This window comes from Molossus molossus, unplaced genomic scaffold, assembly GCF_014108415.1.
Source record: "Molossus molossus isolate mMolMol1 unplaced genomic scaffold, mMolMol1.p scaffold_m16_p_12, whole genome shotgun sequence".
NCBI classification, from domain to species: Eukaryota; Metazoa; Chordata; class Mammalia; order Chiroptera; family Molossidae; genus Molossus; species Molossus molossus.
This window is the reverse complement of record NW_023425347.1, coordinates 70,563,044-70,585,989: the sequence shown is the minus strand read 5'-3', so window position 1 is coordinate 70,585,989 and position 22,946 is coordinate 70,563,044. Positions and strand designations below refer to the sequence as shown.

Sequence of the window (22,946 nt, the reverse complement as noted above, 5' to 3'; positions counted from 1 at the left end):
TCTGGGGAGTGGGACTAGAGGTGGGAAAGGATGGGGCAGGGGTAACTATCTTTTATCCTTCTGTAACAAAGGGCTGGAATTATTTGGATTAAAAACCAAAGTCAAGCAAGCCCTGGCTGGTTTGGCTCAGTGGTTAGAGTTTTGGCCCGCAGACCAGAGAGGCCCAGGTTTGGTTCCCGCTAAGGGCACGTAACTTGGTTGCAGTTTGTCCCTGGCCCTGTTTGGGGTCGTGTTGTGGCTGGCAACCACTCGATGTGTCTCTCTCACATGATGTTTCTCTCTCTCTCTTCCTCCCTCTCTCCCTCTTGCTCTGTTTCAATAAATGCAAGAATGTCCTCAGGTGAGTATAAAAAAAAAAAAAAAACAAACAAAGTCAAGCCAAAGCATAATTTTTTAAAATATTTTTTCTTTATTGATTTTAGAGAGAGAGGGAGAGAGAGATAGAAACATCAGTGAGAGAGAACATCAATTTGCTGCCTCCTGCATGCCCCCCACTGGGGATCAGGCCCACAACCTGGGCATGTGCCCTGACCAGGAATTGAACCGCTGACCTCTTGGTGCATAGGTCGAAGCTCAACCATTGAGCCAGATCGGCCAGGCCCAAAGCATAAATTTTTCACGGCTCCTCATCACCTGTAGATAAAATCCAAGTACCTTAGAATTGTCTTCTATAACCTTCTTATTCAAAGTGTGATCCCTGGAGAATCTCAGGCCCCAACCCAAATTTACAGAATCCTAATCTGCATTTTGACAAGATTTGAAAATAATTTATATGCATGGTCAAGCATAAGAAATATCAGTTTACAAGATCAAGCATGGCCCTGGCCGGTTTGGCTCAGTGGTTAGAGCGTCGGCCTGCGGTCCAGAGAGACAGGGTTCGGTTCCTGATAAGGGCACGTACCTCGGTTGCAGTTTGTCCCCGGCCTTGGTTGGGTTGTGTGGGTGGCAGCCACTCGATGTGTCCTTTTCACGTCGATGTTTCTCTCTCTCTCTCTCCCTCCCACTCTATCTGAACAAAAAATGGAAAAATGTCCTCAGTGTCCTCGGGTGAGGATAAAAAAAAAAAGCTCAAGCATGATTTGGCCCATGTGGACTTTTTCAATTTCAATATTGTTTGCTCCTCATTGGCCAAACTTTACTTTCCACTCTCCTAGTCTAAATGCAGTGGCTAGGTGTGTTTGTGTGTCTGTCAGTGGCTAGCTAAATTCTAATCACTGTTTTATTATTATTATTACTATTATTATTATTTTTGAGAGAGAGAGGAAGAGAGAGATAGAAAAATCAATGAGAGAGAACATCAATTGGCTGCTTTCTGCATGCCCCCCGCTGGAGATTTGTCCCACAACCTGGGCATGTGCCCTGACCGGAATTGTACCTGTGACTTCTTGGTGCATGGGTAGATGCTCAACCACTGAACCACACCAGCCTGGCCTAACCACTGTTTTAGACCCAGCTCACCCTCTGCAGCTCTGTTACCACTGTTCCTTAAACTCCTACATCCACGTCTAAGCATGCTTAGCCTTCATTCAGCAAACATTTATTGGGCGCCTGCTGTGTGCCTGGCTGGATTCCTGACAGGGTAGGGAGAAGGCACTGAACTCTCCGAATGCTCCCTGAGGTACCAATCGAGAATCAGCCTATTGCATTCCAGCCCTAAGCATTCCAGGACCAGAGGCTGTGCGCGGCTTTTCTGAGGGTTACGGCGCGCTCCTTCCACCCCCGCGCGGTGCGGGCGGGGAACCACCGGTTCCGCTCCGCAGCAGCGGAGACAGGACCCCCGGGAGCGGGACCCTGGAGTCTGATCGCCCAGCTCTGTTTAGGCTTAGGCCCGCATGGAGGGGGCTACAGAGTCCCAGACGCCTGATCTGCGAGACGTGGAGAGCAAAGTGGGCAGGAAGACCCCTGAAGGGCTGCTCCGAGGGCTTCGAGGCGAGCAGGAGCCGGGAACCTCTGGCGCCCTGCTGCTCCCCGGGGCGCCTAGCACGGGCCACGGCCTGGGGGACAAGATCATGGCGCTGAAGATGGAGCTGGTGAGTGTGGGCTCCACGGGCTGGGGTGGCGGGTACGCGACCGAGTACCCGGGCGTAGGGCGTGAAGGAACGACTCAGAGTTGGGACTGGAGGCGAGGGAGTTAAAACTCCCCACTTAACTCCTCAAGATCTTTCCCAGGTCAATCCTTACACCTTGGGGTTCATTAATTGCCTTCTCAGGGGTAAGTGGAGTGTAGATGAGTCCTGAGGACATGGGGTGGGAGCCACAGGCTTTTGGAATTTTTTCCTGCTAAATAATTGGGAGGGGAGAGGTGAGGACTGGGAAGCACTGAGAACCTAGTGCAGCAGAAACACCCACAGGACCATCTATTCCCCAGCCGCCATTGTAGGGCAACCAGTTTTTTCTCCTCCTGCAAGCTGGGCCTGGGTTTGTTCTTCTGAGGCCCCGGTATTCATGACAGGATTCAGCACAGAAGAGATTTGGGCGAAAACTGCCTGGACCAGGGCCACTAAAAACATCCGTCTTTTTCCTAAAATTCTTCCAACCCCCTTAAAATATTTGAAATTTCCTAGACCCTTAGCAGACATGAGTAGCAGCATTATCAGTGTTGTTTTCATCACCTCTGACTCAGTCTCCTCCTCACCAACCCCAAGCTGCACTGGATATTTGGATCTCATCTGTACCTCCTAGGGGCAAAGAGGAGGAAACAGGTACCCCACCCCTTTCCCTGTTGTTGCTGATATAAATTCAGAGCCAAAAGGGCAGTTGGGGCCCACCAGGCTCCCAAGGGCCCTGATTCCGGTGAAGGGGGTGATTTACACCTGCCATCACTTTACAGCCAGTTCTGAGGAACTGAGGAATTGCATTGCCAGCTGCTCTCTGGCTCAGAACCAGGAGGCCACAGTCAGAGTGTGAGTTAATAAGTCTTCCTGGAGCCCCACTCTGTGTCCAACTCTGTGCAAGGCTGAGCTGTGAGGGAGAGAGGAAGGAGGTCTAGGGGGCTTCCAGACAGCTTGAGAAGCTGGGAGGAGAGCCCTGTGGGCAGAGTAATCAAGGAAGGCTCCCTGAGGGAAGGATTTGAATACCATGTATGCACTTGGCCTCAAAGGTTTGAGGTGAGCCAAATTCTCCAAAGTAGTGCCCACTTAAGGGAGAGGCCTGGCTTTGCCTCATGGTACAAACTTTAGCTCAAGGCCTAGAGAGAGCCTATTTATTTATTTATTTATTATCCTCACCGGAGGACATTTTTGCATTTATCTTCAAATAGAGCGGGAGGGAGAGAGGGGAGGAAGAGAGAGAGAAACATTGACCTGAGAGAGACACATCAACTGGTTGCCACCCACACGATCCCAGCCGGGGCTGGGGATAAACTGCAACCGAGGTACATGCCCTTAGAGGGAACTGAACCCGAGACTTTCTGGTCTACAGGCCGACGCTCTAACTGCTGAGCAAAACTGGCCAAGGCGAGAGAGCTTATTTAGAGTGCCCTGCTTTGGTAATTTTCACCAAGTGCTTGTGCCAGGCATAATAAGCATTTTTTTGTTGTTGTTAATCCTCACCCAAGGATATTTTTCCATTGATTTCTAGATAGAGTAGAAGGGAAGGAGGAAGGGGGAGAAGGAGAGCAAGAGAGACATCTATGTGAGAGAGACACATCTATTGGTTGCCTCCTGCACGTGCCCCAACTGGGGCTGGATATCAAACCTGCAACCCAGGTACGTGCCCTTGACAGGAATTGAATCCGTGACCCTTCAGTGCACGGGTCAACGTTCTAACCACTGAGCAACTGGCCAGGGCATGCTGAGCACACTACAATATAGCCTCTTAATTCTCATGGCAACCCTGTTAAGTAAGTGATTTTTTATTTTTCTTTACTGATTTTAGAAAGAGAGAGGAAAGGAGAGGGAGAGATAGACACATCGATGACAGAGAACATCGGATTGGCCGCCTCCTGCATGCCCCCCACTGGGGAACAGGCCCACAACCTGGCATGTGCCCTGACCGGGAATCAAACCAGCGACCTCTTGGTGCATGGGTCCACGCGCTCAACCACACTGAGCCACACTGGCTGGGAGTAAGCGATATTTTATAGATGAAGAAACTGAGGCACAAAGAAGTTAAGTAATGCCTCAGGTCATATGAAAAGCATAAAAGCAGAGCCAGGCTTTGAACCCAGATGACCTGTCTGCACTTTACATCTATCATTGAGACTGACTTTGTGCCAGACACTTTATTTATTTTTTATTTTATTTTATTTATTTTTTGTTAATCCTCACCTGAGGATTTTTTTTTTTTTTCCCATTGATTTTTAGAGTGGAAGGGAGGTGGAGAGAGAGAGAGGAAAAGAAACAGATGTACACATTGATTGGTTGCCTCCCATATGTACCCAACCAGGTCAGGGATTGAACCTGTGACCCTTTGGTGTTTGAGCCAATGCTCTAACCACTGAGAAACATCGGCCAGGGCTTGGTGCCAAACACTTTAAACACATTTTATGTCATTCAAGTGAGAAAAGCAGTAATCATTTTCCCTATCTCACGGACCAAATATGCTTGTAGGTACTGAGGGACTTGCCTGAGCTCATACCAGGAGGAACCACACCTAGTTTCTCTGGCTCTAACTCTTTTCTGTCTTGGTAGAGATGACCTGTTTATAAACTTTAAGGGGGTACATTAACTTCTGATTAGATTTCTCTTGACCCAGCCTGGCCTGGGTCCCTAGGCTGCCCATGAAGGGCAGGAGAGAGGGAGCCTTCTGGGAGCCCAGAACAGGGGGAGGCTCCCTATGTGCCCCAGGGATCCCTACCCCATTTCCTTTTTCCTCCTCAGGCCAGGGTGTCATTAATCTCTTTAAGTATATGTACTCTGCCCACTGGAAGGGCAGGGGGTTACCCTGGAGCCACTTGTGACAGAACTGGTTCAGTTGACTTTCTCTCAGGTCTGCTTCAGGGAGGGGGAGAGCCAAGGTCATCCCTGCCTGTAGGCCTCTTCCCTCCTGCCTCTTCAGACTTCTGGGATAGGTGGGAAGAGGAAACAATGGCAATCTCCTCTACTGAATACTCTCATCTAAATAACTATTGTTATGATGACCACCCCTCCAGAACAGTATGAAAAAAAAAGCTTTAGACAAGGAGCAGGGAGACATAGGTTCAAGTCCTAGCTCTGCTCCTGAATCATCTTATGATCTTGAGCAGGGCCTCTCTCTTGGCCTCAGCTTTTCTACCTCTTCCCAGAGGGTGAGGGGTAAGGGATTGTGGGATCAGATGATTTCTAAGAGCCTTCCTAGTAATAATAGCCTGAGAATTTCAATCCATGTCCAGGGATTTAGGACTGGGATCTCTGGGTTTTTACACCAAGGCCTGATATGAATCAAGTGATGAGGGAGCCATACTGTGGCCTCAGGGCTGGGCAGAGATGATGTGTACGTCTGTGTTAAGGGGGGGAGTGGGGAACCTGCATCCCACTGGGAAGAGAATTGGGTTGGAGAGGCCTCTGAGGCTACATCTCTCCTTTTCTGTTTCCAAAGAAATGGTGTGAAATGAGTATTTCTTTTTCTGGCAAGAAAGCCTTTCTTTCTTCTAGTCTGTGGAGTGACTCTGTCACAGCCAGGGAATCCCACTGTCACAGGACTATAGAATCTGGTCCTCAGATTCATTTTCCACCAGCATGGTAGAACACAACCCCCTGAACCCTGGGCCCAGCAGAGGGGGCTGAGGATAGTAAATGCAAGGAAATCACAGAACTGGATCTGACTTACCCAGTCCTGGGTTGAGCCCATAAATGAGCTGGGCAGGACCTGCTCTCAGGGAGCTCACAGTGAGTTAGGGAAGGAGAGAGATAAATTAATAACTCTAGTACAGGATAGTAAGTGCTATTGGAACCCAGGGAGGGCTTTCTGGAAGAGTCGTTATTGTAGAGTGACATGGTCAGATGTGTGCTCTGGAAAGGCTACTTTGAATTGGAGGATACACATGCTGTTTTCTCTGGTTGGAATGCCTTTCTCCCCTGCTTTGTCTTGCTAAGTTCTACTTAATTTTCAAGTCTCAGCTTATTCTAGGAAGCATTTCCTTATTCCCCTGGTTGGGTTATGGCCCTCTAGGTACCCACAGCCCATAGCATTTGTGTACTGAATTTTAAGTGTTTGCATCATTGTCTTATCTTACCCACTAGACTGTGAACTCTTTGGGGACAAGAAATGGTGTCTTTTTTACCTTTCTCTAACATAATGTCATGCCTATAAGAAATACTCAATATTGTTCCACTCAATAAAATAAATATTGACTGAATGGATTAATTCTGTCTTGAGGAAGGACAGGGAAGTCTTCCTTGAGGAGGTGGCATTTGAATTGGGCCTTGAAGAATGAATAAGCCCTGGCCGGTTTGGCTCAGCGGTTAGAGAGTTGACCTGCGGTCCTGAGAGACCCGGGTTCGGTTCCCGCTAAAGGCACGTACCTCGGGTGCAGTTTGTCCCCGGCCCTGGTCGGTTGTGTAGGTGGCACCCACTCGATGTGTTCCTTTCACATCGATGTTTCTCTCTCTCTCTCTGTTCCTCTCTCTCCCTCCCACTCTACCTGAACAAAAAATGGAAAAAAAAATGTCCTTGGGTGAGGATAAAAAAAAAAAAGAATGAATAAAGTCAGGAATTCCAGTGAAAGATGGCAGATTGAACAGATGCATTTACCTCTATTCCTTCCTGAAACTCCACTAAAAAGCCAATAGAAGAATTATTGAAAAAGCCATGAAACCATTATGTCAACAAGAACAGGAGAGAAGATGATAGGAACAAAGTTTTGGAAGCTGAAAAGCAACCCACTTTGCACTACTGACACCTTCAAAGGTCTCAGGAGTTAGAAGCGCCAGGTATTTCTGGAACTAGGTGTGCAAGTGGAGCTGAAAACAAAAGGGTTGGTGAATGTCTGTTTAAGAATTATACCCTAAGATCCCCTTCCTAACTGGGCGCCCAGGTGCCAGTCACTTCTTTATTTGAGAAGAAGACTGGAGATGTAAGTTTTGGAAATAATAGAACAAAAAGAAGGAAGAAAGGGGAAGGGAGGGAGGAAGGAAGAAAGGGAGAAAAGGAAGGAGTGGGGGAAAACATAGCAGTAGAAGCTTTTTTTTGTTTTTTTTTTTGTTATTATTATTATGAGAGAGAGGGAGAGAAGCGGAGAGAGAATCATCAATGTGAGAGGGGCACATTGACTGGTTGCCTCCCACACGACCCCGACCAGGGCCAGGGTTGAACTGCCCTTGGCTGGAATCGAACCCAGAACCCATTGGTCCGAGGGCTGATGCTCTGCTGCTGAGCCAAACCAGCCAGGGCAGTAGAAGCATTTTAAAAAAATGTTTTTTATTAATTTTTAGAGAGAAGAAAGGAGAGGGAGAGAGGAAACATCAATATGAGAGTGAGGCATCGATTGGCTGTTAACTGCATGCCTCCTACTGGGGATCAGGGATTGAGCCTGCAACCTGGGCTTGTGCCCTGACCTGGGACTGAACTGGCAACCTTTCAGTGCATGGGACTATGCCCAAACAACTGAGCCACACAGGCCAGGGCAAGAGAAGCATTTTTTGTTATTGTTAATCCTACCCAGGGATATCTTTCCATTGATTTTAGATGAGTGGAAGGGAAGGAGGGAAAGAGAGAGAGAGAGACAGACAGACAGACAGACAGACATCCATTGATTGCCTCCCACATAACCCAAACCGGGGCTGGAGATAGAACCTGTAACCCAGGTACATGCCCTTGACCGGGAATCGAACCCTTTGGTCCATGGGCCCATGCTCTAACCACCAAGCCAAACTGGCCAGGGCCAGGAGAAGCTTTTTTTTTTAATCCTCACCTGAGGACATTTTTCCATTTTTTTGTTCAGATAGAGTGGAAAGGAGAGAGAGAGAGAGAGAGGAGAGAGAAGCATCGACGTGAAAGGGACACATCGAGTGGCTGCCCCCCACATGACCCAACCAAAGCCGGGGTACGTGCCCTTAGCGGGAACTGAACCCAGGTCTCTCTGGACCACAGGCCGACGCTCTAACCACTGAGCCAAACCGGCCAGGGCAGAAGCTTTTTTAAAAAAAAATAATTTTCTTTATTGGTTTTAGAGAGAGCTAGAAACATCAATGTGAGAGAGAGAACATTGATTAGCTGCCTCCTGTACACCCCAACTGGGGATTGGCTCACAACCTGAACATGTGTCCTGACTGGGAATCAAACCAGTGACCTCTTGGTGCATGGGTCGACGCTCAACCACTGAGCCACACCGGCTGGGCAGGAAGCTTTTTTTTTGTTGTTTTGTGCCTCTAGCGGGAACCGAACCTGGGACTCTCTGGTCCACAGGCCGACGCTCCAGCTGCTGAGTCAAACCGGCCAGGGCAGGAAGCATTTTTAATATGAGAAGTTTTGTTTAATACATTTGGTTTGGCCCGGCTAGTGTGGCTCAATGATTGATCATTGACCCCTGCACCAAGAGGTTGCCAGTTCAGTTCCCAGTCAGGGCACATGCCCAGGTTGTGGGACAAATCCCCAGTGGGGAGCATGCAGGAAGTGGCCAATTGATGTTCTCTCTCATCAATGTTTCTATCTCTTTCCCTCTCCCTTCCTTTTTCTCTCTCTAAAATCAATAAAGAGCCCTGGCTGGTTTGGCTCATCGGTTAGAGCATTGGCCTGCGGTTCAGAGAGACCCGGATTCAGTTCCCGCTAAGGACATGTACCTCGGTTGCAAGTTTGTAGTTTGTCCCTGGCCCTGGTTGGGTCGTGTGGGTGGCAGCCACTCGATGTTTTCCTCTCACGTCGATGTTTCTCTCTCTCTCTCTCCTGCTCTCCTGCTCTATCTGAACAAAAATGGAAGAATGTCCTCGGGTGATGATAAAAAAATAAATAAATAAAATCAATAAAGAAAAAAACTTTATTTTATTTTATTTTTTTTTATCCTCACCCGAGGATATTTTTCCATTTTTTGTACAGATAGAGTGGGAGGGAGAGAGAGGAAGGAGAGAGAGAGAGAAACATCGACGTGAAGGGACACATCGAGTGGCTGCCACCCGCACGACCAACCAGGGCCGGGGACAAACTGCAACCGAAGTACGTGCCCTTAGCGGGAACCGAACCCGGGTCTCTCTGGACCGCAGGCCGACGCTCTAACCGCTGAGCCAAACTGGCCAGGGCTAAAGAAAAAAACTTTAAAAAAATACATTTAGTTTGTTCATAGACTAGGATTGTTGGTTTCACAAAATATGTTTGTCCCCATTATGAAATAATTGAAGATAATCTCTTATTATGTCATTAATAGTCTGTACAGTCTGGTATTTCAGTTATGTATGTCCATATCTCCTTATTGAAACAGCAAGTTTCTGTTAAACAAGGACAGTTTCTCCCATTATCTTTGTAATTATAAGAAAATCCAGGTACCCAATAATAATTTAATTGAACTTGAGTTGTGATATTCTTCCAAAAATCCAAATAATTTCAAGTACAAAATTTTGTTCTCTGCTTATGCCATAGTAAATAAGTTAACCATAGTAAATATAAAACCAAATGGTTGCCCTGGCCGGTTTGGCTCAGTGGTTAGAGCATTGGCTTGTGGTCCAGAGAGACCCGGGTTCGGTTCCCGCTAAGGGCACGTACCTCGGTTTCAGTTTGTCCCTCCCTGGATGGGTCGTGTGGGAGACAGCCACTTGATGTGTCCCTTTCACATCAATGTTTCTTCCTCTCTCTTTTCTTCTCTCTCCCTCTTACTCTGTCTGAACAAAAAATGGGAAAATGTCCTCGGGTGAGGATTAAAAACAACAATAAAAAAGACCCAAATAGTTACCATTTAATACTTATCAGGCAATATCCTATGCATGTTAATATGTTCCTTGCATTTCATAAAATAAACCTTTAAATTAGATAGTATCCTAATTTTATAATGAAGAAATGAAGGTGAAGGAGAAAAAAATTCTTATTTTATGTAGCTCCTTAATGCCCAAAATGGAATTTGAATCCAGGTCTGTTTAATTCCAGTGCTTAAATTTTTCTCAGTTTACAAATACTTTGTCTTACTTTGGTTAATCATTGTAGATGTGAGTAAATCAAGTATTTCCTGAATAATAAACATTTATCAAGTGATATATATTGTATTTTAAAAATAATAGAACTGGCCCTGGCCGGTTTGGCTCAGCGGTTAGAGCATCGGCCTGCGGTCCGGAGAGACCCGGGTTTGGTTCCCGCTAAGGGCATGTACCTCAGTTGCAGTTTGTCCCCGGCCCTGGTTGGTCATGCGGGTGGCAGCCACTCAATGTGTCCCTTTCACGTCGATGTTTCTCTCTCTCTCTCCCTCCCACTCTATCTGTGCAAAAAATGGAAAAATGTCCTCGGGTGAGGATAAAAAAAAATAATAATAATAATAATAATAATAGAACTGAAGTCTCCCAATTGGGAGACACCAAGCAAAGTTGAGGACAAGAGGGATTACATGAAAATATACCCAATGTTATGAAAAATTCCTCCCAGCCTTTGGCTTTCAGAATATTGGCAGCTTTCCTCACATTGTACATTATACTCTCTAGATGAATATAATATAGTGACTATGGTGAACCCAAGAGAAAAAAATACTGATTGTAGGCCTTACCCAATCAAAGAGCCCAGCAAGATAACTCTTCGTGAGATTCATAGTTGGCAAGCCTCATACATACACTCAGTTTCCAATCAGTTTTTTAAAGACCACTCTGAAGTGTGAGCAGTAGCTAACGATCCTAAGACATCTGATGAGACCCTTGAACCATGTAGACCTAAACAAAGAGAAAAAAGCAACTTGAATAAAATGGAAATAATACAGGGAGATGAGAACTTATAAAAATCATTAGTTATGCCCTGGCCGGTTTGGCTCAGTGGTTAGAGTGTCGGCCTGAGGGCCCAAGAGTCCTGGGTTCAGTTCCCTTTAAGGACACATACCTTGGTTGCAGTTTGTCCCTGACCCAAGTTGGGGTTGTGTGGGTGGCAACCACTCGATGTGTCTCTCTCAAGTCGATGTTTCTCTCTCTCTCCCTCCCTCTCTCCCTCCCATTCTATCTGAAGATAAATGCAAAAATGCCCTCAGGTGAGGATTAAAAAAATCATTAGTTATATCCTTGAAGAGAGAAAAGATAATATTGCACTGTGAACAAAAACAGGAAGCTATAAAAAAGGAAAACATTCAGAAAACTAGAAATAATTTTGGGAAATAAATACATGATAGGACAAAAAATGAAAAACTCAGTAAAAGTGTTAATAATGTAAAAATATTTTAGAAACTAGAACAAATATAGTAAGAGATGGAAGAAGGGGAAAAAAAATATCAGCCCAAATGACCTCTAGCCAAATAATGTTTTCCAGAAAGAAGAGAAAAATATCGAAGGAGAAATAATTATTAAATATGTAATAAAAGAAGATCTCCCAGAAGTAAAGGACATGAGTTTATAAATTAAAAGGGCCCAACAAGTGGCCAATTCAATGAATGAAAATAGACCCCCACCATGGCAAATTACTGTGATAATTTAGAACACTGGGAACAAAGATCCTAACAACCTACATAAAGAGTAGGATCGCCCTGGCCGATTTGGCTCAGCGGTAGAGTGTTGCCCCATGGACCAATGAGTCGCAGGTTCAATTCCAGCCAAGGGCACGTACCTTGGTTGTGTCCTGGCCCTGGTCTGGGTCGTGCCAGAGGCAACAGGTCAGTGTGTCTCTCACATCAATGTTTCTTTCTCTCTCTCTCCCCCTCTCCCTCCCTCCCATTCTATCTGAGGATAAGTGGAAAAATATCCTCAGGTGAGGATTTTAAAAAAAGAGTGGGAAGATGGTCACATACAAAGGATCAGGAATCAGCCCTGGATGGTATTGCTCAGTGGTTAGAGTGTCGGTCTGTGCACTGGAGGGTTGTGGTTTTGATTCCTGGTCAAGGGCATGTACCTGGGTTGTAGGTTCCATCCCAGCCCCTGTTGGGGTCATTTGGGAGGCAACTAATCAATGTGTCTCTTTCACATCAATGTTTCTTTCTCCCTCCCTTCCACTCTAAAAATCAGTAGAAAGATATCCTTGAGTAAGGATTAAAGAGAAAGAAAAAGTAACTGGAGTAAACCTCATGGCTTAGCTGCGAATAGTATTTCTGAATTTTAATAAGGTAAACGCTGAATAATTAATTTTATTGTATATATTGGGGAATTGGAAAAGGGTGCCTGTGTAGCAGAAGAATGGGGAATACGTTGAAAGAGTTAAATCCTTAACCTTCTATCGTGTGGAAAGTCAATAGAAAACAACTAAGAGTTAAAAATCAGTAAATAGCATGTTGTTTGGAAATTAGAAGGTAAATATCAAAATAAGCAACTAAAAAAATTAATAGTTGTCTTTGGGAAGTGGTATTTAGCACAACGATGAGGACCTGTTACTTTTTAAAAAATTAATTAATTAATTTTTGTTACAGATGTTTCTCCTTTTCCCCCCACTGATAGCCTCCTCCCCCTCCCAAGGCACTGTTACTTTTCATTATAAATCATGCAGAATTATTTGCCTCTTTAATCTATGTCTGTCTGTTACTTTGATTAAAAGTAATATTAAATAAAAGGAACTTTAAGTCATGTGTGGCAGAACCTGGGATTCCCAAGGAGGTATGCTAGAAGTGAAGCTAGAGAGATGGGCAAGCCCTGGCCAGTTTGGCTCAGCGGTTAGAGCGTTAGCCCGTGGACCGGAGAGTCCTGGGTTCAGTTCCTGTAAGGGCACGTACCTCGGTTGCAGTTTGTCCTCGGCCCTGGTTGGGGTCATGTGGGTGGCAACCACTCCATGTGTCTCTCTCTCTCTCTTCCTCCCTCTCCCTCTCCCACTCTATCTGAAGATAAATGCAAACAAATAAATAAATAAAGGAGAGATGGGCAAGAGCCGTATTATGACAGCCTTTGAATGCCAGCTGCTTAAGTGTTTAGATTTTATTCTCTAAGTGCAGTGCAAAGCCTGTAAAGGCTCTTGAGCAAGGGAGGGGGGACAGGGTTAGACCTGTGCTTGGGGAAGATAATTCAGTATATGAGTTGGAAGGGACCCTAGAGATTACCCAGTAAGTCAGACTTACTCCCAGCACAAACAGGGAGACTAGTATGTGTAGTGGAGGGAAGCCCTGAATCCCCGGTCAGAGAGATTCTGACCCTACAAAGCTCTAGCCAACTCTTCCCGCCCTTAACAACTGCTACCAACACCCTGAATGGACTAGGGGACCAGGTTAACTCCCTCTTTATTCCTCGCTCCTGTCTTCTTTTGGTCAGTCTACCTTCCAGTTAACACCTGGCCTCCTATCAGACTATTCTTTGGCTGTTTCTAAGTCTTACTGATGAATATGGACCTATTCAACAGTTTGTGTTTTTTTTTTTTAATTTCCCCCCTTTATTGATTTTAGAGAGAGAGAGAAGGGAGAGGGAGAGAAATATAGAAACATTGATGAGAGAGAACATCGATTAGCCACCTCCTGCATGCCCCCCACCAGGGATTTGGCCCACAACCCAGGCATGTGCCCTGACCAGGAACTTAACCACACTGGCCGGGCCCAGTTCAACAGTTAATAGTAATACCCAACCTATGAAGTTCAAAGCTCAGGAGGATCAGAATTCAATATTTAACATTTACTGAGACCTTACTCTGTGCCAGGCACTGTGCTGAGTACTTAATAGACAGCATCTCAAAATTCTCACAGCCACACTGTGAAGTGAGTGATTTAGCCGTATTTTATAAACAAGGAAACTGAGGCTGAAAGAAAATAAGAAAGTTGGCCATAGTGGTATAATCAGTGGTAGAGAGGAGATTTTTTTTTTTTTTTACAGCTCACTTTTTTTTTTTAATTGATTTTTTAGAGAGAGAGGAAGGGAGAGGGAGATAGAAACACTGATGTGAGAGAGAAACATCAATGGCTGCCTCCTGCATGCTCCCCACTGGGGATTGAGCCTGTAACCTAGGCATGTGTCCTGACTCGGAATCAGACTGGGACCTCTCAGTCCATGGAACGACGCTGAGTCCACTGAGCCACACTAGCTGTGCTAGAAGAGGAGATTTAAAAATAATAATCTGTCTGATTCTAAGCCCACACTCCAAACCCTTCTATTTCCATGCTCCTTTTTTTTTTTTTTTAAAGAAATTTTCTTGATTTTGAGAGAGAGAGGAAGGGAGAGGGAGAGAGAGAGAAATAAACATCAATGTGAGAGCGATGCCACAACCTGGGCATGTGTCCTGACCAGGAATTGGATCTGCAACCTTTTGATGCATCGGATGATGTCCAACTAACTGAGCCACACCAGCCAGGGCTCTATGCTTCTTGAAAGTGAAACACAGTTGGTTAGACCACAAGTATGGACTACTGAAAACATTTGGGAAATGCATGGCCCAGAACCTGGGACTGATGCCTTCTCGTGTTCCCCCAGGCTTACCTGCGAGCCATTGATGTGAAGATCCTGCAGCAGCTGGTGACTTTGAACGAGGGCATTGAGGCGGTGCGCTGGCTGTTGGAAGAGCGGGGGACGTTGACCAGCCACTGCAGCAGCCTCACCAGCAGTCAATATAGCCTAACAGGCGGGAGCCCAGGCCACTCAAGACGAGGCAGCTGGGACAGCCTGCCAGACATCAGCTCCACTGACCGGCTGGACAGTGTCTCCATTGGCAGCTTCCTGGACACTGTGGCCCCCAATGAAATGGATGAACAGGGCTCCCTTAGGGCTCCCCATCCTGAGATGGATTGGGCAAAGGTTATACCCAGTGGGGAGAGGGCCAGGACTGAGGTGGACCTGACAGCCACCAAGCTAGGGAGCTTGAGGGCTGTGTGGAAGCCCCCAGATGAGGGACTCCAAGGTGGACCTCCTGAGCCACCAGAGGATGAAAGTGCCAACCAGGGCTTTGAGGTCCACTGGTACTGGGGACAGTGCCAGGATGATGTGACCTTCCTGTAACAGCATTTCCACCCTTTTGTATTGCTGTGGCTCTTTCTTCACTAGGCCCTGGTCTCCCTTGAAATTTATTCTCCCTCAATCTGGGACTAGGAAGAAACTGCATTGAAGTCAGTTACCATGGAAACCTGGTCTCACCATTCTTCTGGTCCCTGGGGAGGCTATGCCTCTATCCCTCAATTATTGGGTCCCTAAAGCTCTCTCCATAGATACATTAACTCTAGAGGCTTGACCTGTGGCTCCCGGTGTGATGGTCACTCTTCCCCTTTCACCCATAACTACATAAGGATCTGAGGGATTTAGGACCCTTAGGAGATCACTGATGAAGGGATGGAGGTATAATTACCTCACCCGATGTCTTGGCTCCCCTCTTGGCCAAGATGGAGGATTGTGGAGGAACATGGTCACTAAGGACCAACCCTCCATAGATTGGTCTTCCTAGAAACCTTTGGGGGTGGTAAAACCACCATTTTGTGAGTGAAGTCATTTCCTGCCAGGGTGGATTAGCCTTTCTACTGTAACAGTCCTTTGGTGGTGATAGGTCAGGATAGTGGTATATAAACCTCTGCTGCTAAGTGAGACCATGTCATTTATTCTCCATACCATTACTTCTTGTAAGGGGGACCATACCACCCCTCTTGGCAAGAAAGTTTCTCATAGTCAAATGTTTGTGCTCAGAAGGGCTTATACTTTTTTAAACAGGGTGTTCTCATTTTATCCTAGGGGGTCTCCCTTCCTCTGTGATTACATCCCTGGGTGGTGCCAGCACTCCTATATCTGTGCTTTTGGGGGAGGGAAACTGGCAAGGGCCTCCACCTACTGCTCTCAAAATTATGTTTGGCCTGCCCTGCCACAGTCCCCTGTTTTACCCTGTCCCTGGGCTGCCTCCATTCTTGTATTCTGGCTCCAAATCTGTGTGCCAAAAGGTTCATTCAGCCTTTGTGTCTCCACACCTCGGTTTCCACTTCACTTCAGGCCTCAGGCCTTTTATATGCAGATGAGTCCCCATTGCTTATGGGAGCCAAAGGGAGGACAAGCTTGAGGTCTCAGAGCTCTGGAGGTGTACCAGAACCTCCAAAGTGAGGAGGTGTCATCTTTTCTAATCCCGTGATTCCCCTCCCCCACCCTGCCCCAGACCCTCCACCATTTGGTCACAAGGACCTGCCCAGAGACTGGGACACAAGGAATCCCCTTGTTTGAGTTACAATGGGTGGTGGGGGGTGTGGCAGGGAAAGACAGAGGCTCTTTAGTCCTAGGGCCCAAATCCTGGGAGGAGGGAGAGATCCAGGGAAAGGCCACTTTCCTTCCTCCCTTACAGCAAGCCCACTTTCCTTATTTCCTCGGAGCAATCCCTAGACTCCTAGGACCTGAGGAGGGAGCAGGGGACTGGCTCTGGGCCTGGGTCCCAGGGCCCTAATGGATTACACCAAAGAAGGAATTCAGGGAAGCAGCCAACCTGAGGCTCAGGGAGGGGACCAGGAAATAAGTGCTGTGGTTGACGTCAAAGAATGAATTCTTGGAGATTAACTCTTTGAACTCCAGATAACTGCCTTTATGTTGGTCCCTATCTTTCCTGGGCCCTGCAATTAGATTATTGGAAGGCAAAAGGGAGAGAAAAGGACATCAGATGATCCTTACCTATTTGCTGTGCCCTCCTGAGTTGTAGGAGTCATCCCCAAATACCAGAATAACTGCTGCAATTTCTCTACTTTCTATCCTATGCTGGGGAAGGGAAGGAAGCCAAGTTGATCATCTCCACTTCCCCTAAACTCCTCAAATCTTATTCTGTACCCCAATCATTATGGAGCAATACATTCAGTCCATGGCTGCCCCCTAAAGACCCTCTCTCCTCCCATCTCAATGAGATCGAAATCATTAAAATATATTCTTAGCCTCTCTTCTGCTGCCCACCAGTCCTCTCCTTACCACCCCTCGTGGTCTTGGGGCTCTTGACCTCCCCACCCCCAGGCTAGAAATTTAAATACCCATTTCCAATTCTTACTCTTTTGCCATTTTGTAGTGTGCCCTTAGGTAACTACCTTGTATTTCCTTTTGAAGCTTGTTTTTGTCTACAAACTTCTGAGGTGAAGAAGTTGCCTGCCATCTTGTGGCCATTGTGCATCATTGCCATAGTAGCTGGGTGGAACCTCCAAATTCAAATACAGCCTTACAGAAGAACAGCCCCCTAAGTGCACAGACAGGCTGGAGAAACAAGCCTAGAGAGGTCAGAGACTTCCCCAGTGTCATCCATGTTAAATCCATGGCAAAGCCTAGGTTAGAGAACCCAGATCACCTGCTTGCCCACAGTTCCATCATTTGACCAGACTGTTCCCCAACCTCAACACCACCCAAGCCCAAAAGGACTGAACACAATTTTCCCATGAGTTGGGATACCTGGGCACTCCAGATAGGTCGGGGCATCCTGTCTTAATACTTTAGACCCATTTCACTACCAGAGAAGTTCAGGAACCCAGTAAATACACATCCTTGGTCTCTCCTACCTGCCCCTGAACTGGCTGCTTGAGGCCTAGCTCCCCTGTTAATTTAGACCTTCCTAGGTTACTAGGAGGACCAGTTTGCTAGCTCAAAGAAACAGAAGGGAGGAAAAGGAGAGAGAAGAGATAGTGAAATGAAAGTGGAGTGTTGAAAGCATGATCAGAGGGAGCATACTGTCCAAGTGGGCCCGGGCTTTTGTCAGGGCTCATGGTAAAGGCAGAGATTAGACTTGACAGCTACAGAAACAGTGCCTGGGAGGATAAGGGGTGGTGCTGGCTGGGATGGGTACATCAGGGAGACACAAGACCATGTGAGCGGGTAAGTATAAAGGTCTTCATTTAGGATGGGGGCAGTGAAGTTGAGCACTGGACTGACTGGAAGCTTAGTGGCAACTTAGATGAGAAATGACTGGGGCTTGTAGTGGACACAAGCTCACTGTGTGCATGGTGCCAGGAACATATTGGGCATTCAGTGACACCTGGTGACTGAATGGAGGAATGAATGAATGTGTGTAAACTCACAAGGAGATGTGACATATATTTTAAGTGGGTGATTAGGTAATAATAGGTAATTTAAAACATTTAACTCTTTTTTTCCTTATTTTTTAAAATTGTTAGTATTACAGATGTCCCCAATTCCACCTCGCTCTTTACCTCTCTTCGTCCAGCCCTGTAAAAATGCATTAACATTGTATTGTTGCTTAGACATTTGCTTAAGATCATATAAGTAATAAATGAATGGTAATAAGAATGTAGTTCAGTTTTACTGCAGGGGATTCTAGGAGATCTCTGATTCTCTACTTCCCATTCTCATAGACCTTACTTTCCTAGGAGAGCAGATTAGTGCTGCCCAGTAGCAGGGCCAACATACTAGTTTCCTATTGCTGTAATGAATTATCATAAACTTAATTGCTTAAAACACAACAAATGTATCATCTTAGAGTTCTGGAGGTCACAGGTCCAAAATCAGTTTCATTGGGCTAAATTAAAAGTCAAAGTGTTGACAATCTTGCATTTCTTCTGGAGTTTCTAGGGGAGAATCCATTTCTTTGCCTTTTCTAGGTTCTAGAGGCTGCTTACATTCCTTGGTTCATGGCCCTTCCGCCATCATCTTCACTCCTCTAACCTCAGCTTCCATCCTTATATCTTCTTTCTCTGATTCTCCTGTTTCTTCTTGTGAGGCTTACCTTGTGATTACATGTCCTTGTAATTACACTGGGCCCACTGAGAAAATCCTGGATCATCTCTCCATCTCAAGATTCTTTTTTTTTTTTTTTTATCCTCACCCGAGGATATTTTTCCATTTTTTGTACAGATAGAGTGGGAGGGAGAGAGAGGAAGGGAGAGAGAGAGAGAAACATCGACGTGAAGGGACACATCGAGTGGCTGCCACCCGCACGACCAACCAGGGCCGGGGACAAACTGCAACCGAGGTACATGCCCTTAGCGGGAACCGAACCGGGTCTCTCCAGACCGCAGGCCGACGCTCTAACCGCTGAGCCAAACTGGCCAGGGCTCAAGATTCTTAATTTAACCATATCTTCAAAGTCCCTTTTGCCATATAAAGCAAGATACTAACAGGTTCTGGGAATTAAGACATGACTATCTTTGGAGGAGGGGCCATTATTCAACCACAGTCAGAGATGGAGGGTAGTCAGGATGTACCCAGGCCCAGAATGAGCCTCTATGCTTTGTCCAGCCTTCCTCAGCCTGGTGCCTAGTAGAAGGTGGCCAGGTCCAGGCCCAATGTCTGGAGAATGGCAAGTGCCTCCAGCATCACCACTACCAGGAAGAGATGAGAGTAAAGGTCAGACGAGAGAAATCCTCAGTTTAAGGAACTTTTCAGGCCTGAGACTCTCCTGGTGGACAACTCTCTGTCTTCAACATTGCCTCCTCTCCAGAACCATTCTGTACTCCTCAAGGTAGAAAATACCAGCAAACTAGCCTGAGCTCTCTCTGGAAAGGGTAGATTTTTCCCTTTTATTTTATTACGAATTGATTTGGGAGAGAGAGAGAAACATCGATGTGAGAGAAAAATATGAATTGGCTTCTTCCTGCACGTTCCCGACTAGGAATTGAGCCAGCAACCTGGGCATGTGTTCTGACTGGGAATGAAACTGGGACCTCTCAGTTCATGGGACGATGCTCAATCCACTGAGCCACACTGGCTGGGCCATTGGGTTGATTCTTTTATGTATCCTGACCAGGGATTGAACCCAAAACCTTGGTGTATCAGAATAATACTCTAACCAACTGAGCTACCAGGCCAGGGCAATTTTCTTCATTTTAAATTATTATTCTTTATTCCTTAATAGTTAAACTCCCATCATCAGGTCTCTTTCTTGTTTTATTTTCTTTTGATCCCTGATCTTCATTCTCATTCATCTCCCTTTCCCAGGCATACACTCTGATGTGTTCAGTATATCTTTGTACATGTATATATCTTTTGTATATACATATAATTATGTGCTTATGTGTTTTAATATATATGTACTTTTATAATGAGCTAACTTCTATAATAAATTGCCCCATATTTCAGTGATTTAACACAATAAAGATTTATTTTTCACTTACACAGGAGCACAGGTGTTCTGGCTGGACAGCTCTCTTCCACTGTGCATTTCAGGTCCCAGGCTCCTTCCATTTTTAGATGGTGGCAGCCTGATCTTACATCATAAGGTTCCCTGTCAACTTTTCACCAAATCGTTTTACTATCCGTTAATGACCATTTTATGAATTGGTTATTTCCCCAGAGATTACAAAATAATGATATTCTAATGCTATTATTTCTTCTTCTTTTATCAGTTCTAATTCTGTACAGAAAAATTTATTCACATCCTCTAGGACTATTTAATTACCCTGAAATAAAATTTATACCAGAGTACCAAGGTAAATACTTAAATCTCTTTCCATATTTATCTCTTTCAAAGTAGTAAGTTGGTGTCCTAGCAATTTGGCATTTATTTTACTTTGTTTTGCTCTCTTTTGAAAAAATTAGATTTTAGAGAGAGGAAGGGAGAGAGAGAGAGAGAGAGAGAGAAACATCGATTTGTTGTTCTACTTATTTATGCATTCATTGGTTGCTTCTTGTATGTGCTCTGACCAGAAATCAAACCCACAACCTTGGCATATCAGGACAATGCTCTAACCAACTGAGCTACTCTGCTAGGGCTGTTTTGCTCTCTTTAATTTTTTTTTTAATCCTCACCCGAGGACATTTTTGCATTTATCTTCAGGTAGAGTGGGAAGGAAGAGAGGGAGGAAGAGAAAGAGACACACATCGATGTGAGAGAATCACATCTACTGGTTGCCACCCACACGACCCCAACTGGGGCCAGGGACAAACTGCAACCAAGGTACATACCTTTAGTGGGAACCGAACCTAGATCTCTCTGGGCCATGGGCTGATGCTCTAACAGCTGAGTCAAACCGGCCAGGGATGTTTTGCTCTCTTTAAATTATTGTTGTGAACTTGTAATTTTTATATAGTTAATGTTGTAATCATTTGTAGTTATTTTTGTTTTATATTATATAAAATTTCAAGCATATATAAAAATAGAGAAAATGTAATGAATTTCTATGTACCTATCACTCAGCTTCAATAATTATCAACTCATGGCTAACCTTGGTTTATTTATTTCCTCAACTACTCTCCCCGAGATTATTTGGAAGCAAAACTATAAATGATTCCAATTCATCTGTAAATGTTTTAGTATGTATCTCTAAAAGATAAGGACTTTCATTACCACTATTACACCTAAAAGTTAATAATTTCTCACTATAATAAAATATAGTTGATGTTCAATTTTCCCCAATTTTCTGATAAACTTTAAAAAAGTTTTAGTATTAAAAAAGTTTTAATCCTCACCTGAAGTTATGTTTTTATTGATTTTAGAGAGAGAGGAAGGGAGAGGGAGGGAGAGAGAAACATCTAACTATTGCCTCTCGTTTGTACCAAACCCAAAACCTGGGTATGTGCTCTGACTGGGAATCTAACGTGTGACATTTTGGTGTATGGGACATCACTCCAACCAACTGAGCCTCACTGGCCATGGTATCGACTCAAAAATTTATCATGCCCGGCTGGTGTGACTCAGTGGTTGAGCATCGACCCATGCATCAAGAGGTCACCAGTTTGATTCCCGGTCAGGGCACATACACTGGTTGTAGGCCTGATCCCCAGTGGGGGCATGCAAGAGGCGGCCAGTCAGTGTTCTCTCTCATCGACGTTTCCATCTTTCCCTCTCCCTTCCTCTCTCTCTCTCAAATCAATAAGAGAAAAAAATAAATTAAAAAAAATTTATCACATGCCCCGTTGCAGTCAGTCTCTCTATTGCCCTGGTCCCAAGCAACCATAGATCTGCTTTGTATCACTAAAAGTTAGGTTTTTTTTTGTTTTTTAGAATTTTATAAAATACAATGTTTTTTACGTCTGGTTTCTGTTATTGTTCAGCATCATGTTTTTGAGATCCATACGTGTTATTGTATGTATCAGGAGTTTGTTGTTATTGCCAAGTAGTATTTCATTGTATGAATAATACCACAATTTGTTAATCCATTCACCTATTGATGGACATTTCGGTTGTTTCTAATTAGCCTCTTATATATTAAGATTCTATAAATATGTATGTGAACAAACCTTTTTGTGAACATTTGTTTCTTGAATAAATACCTCTCTTGGGTAAATACCTAGGCGTGAAATGGGTGGGTTAAATGGCAAGTATAATTTTATAAGAAACTGCCAACTTTTTTCTCAAAATGTGTGTATCATTTTGTACTCCATCCAGCAATGTATGTGAGTTCCAGTTGCTCTATATCCTCCCCAACACTTAATATTATCAGTCTTTTTAATTTTAGCTGTATTAGTAGCTATGTAGTGATACTTTATTTGCATACATTTTCCTTTATGTCTTTAAAACTATTAATAATAGCTGCATTACAATTCCTGTCTGCAAATTTCAACATCATCGTCATCTTGGGGGAAGTTATTGACTAATGAGTCACATTTCCTCTTTCTTCACAAGTCTGCAATTTTTTTGTTAGACACTGGACATTATGAATATGTTTCAGGATTCTAGATCCTGTTACATTCCTTTGAAGAATAATTCTTGTTCTTGCAATCTTGGCTAGACTTCAAATTCTTCCAACAGCAGTGGGCAAAAGCTGAAATCCTCACCCATTTCTTTCACCTTCTAGCTGCTGCTCATTTTTTTTATTGGGTTGCCTGGTGTTAACCCAGAGCATATGTAGGTTAGCAGTCAAGGATTTGGGGGGATTATTTTATACAATATTGGGGTTCACCCCCTCTGTGATTCTCTTACCAGGATTCCTCTTCTCTTCAGTTGCTTTGCCAGCCCCAAACTCTAATCTCTGACACCTCAAGGCAATCAAGTTGTCTTTTTCCACAAGAGCTGCCCACTGCAGATTGAGGGATGCTTTCAGCAAAAAGCCACAGATTCACTAATCTCACCAGTTGCAGTTGTTTTTTAAGGGTACTTACCTCTAGTTTCTGCCTACTTTTGGTCACTCT

The 22,946-nt window shown here is 44.9% G+C and overlaps 1 protein-coding gene across 1 annotated transcript; it reads left to right on the top strand.

Annotated features, from left to right (window-relative positions):
* Positions 1–1,745: 1,745 nt before the first annotated feature.
* LURAP1 (leucine rich adaptor protein 1) lies at positions 1,746–15,035 on the top strand. Its single transcript, XM_036256279.1, has 2 exons — positions 1,746–2,030; positions 14,403–15,035. The coding sequence occupies exons 1-2, from the start codon at positions 1,833–1,835 to the stop codon at positions 14,922–14,924; spliced, it is 720 nt and encodes a 239-aa protein (XP_036112172.1). The 5' UTR covers positions 1,746–1,832; the 3' UTR covers positions 14,925–15,035.
* The last annotated feature ends 7,911 nt before the right edge of the window (positions 15,036–22,946 follow it).

What these genes read in the sequence shown, in the direction of transcription:
- LURAP1 (XM_036256279.1), top strand. Translation starts at nt 1,833, where the DNA reads ATGGAGGGGGCTACAGAGTCCCAGACGCCTGATCTGCGAGACGTGGAG. An exon ending in TGGCGCTGAAGATGGAGCTG is followed by an intron (nt 2,031 to 14,402) that starts GTGAGTGTGGGC and finishes GTGTTCCCCCAG; the next exon opens with GCTTACCTGCGAGCCATTGA.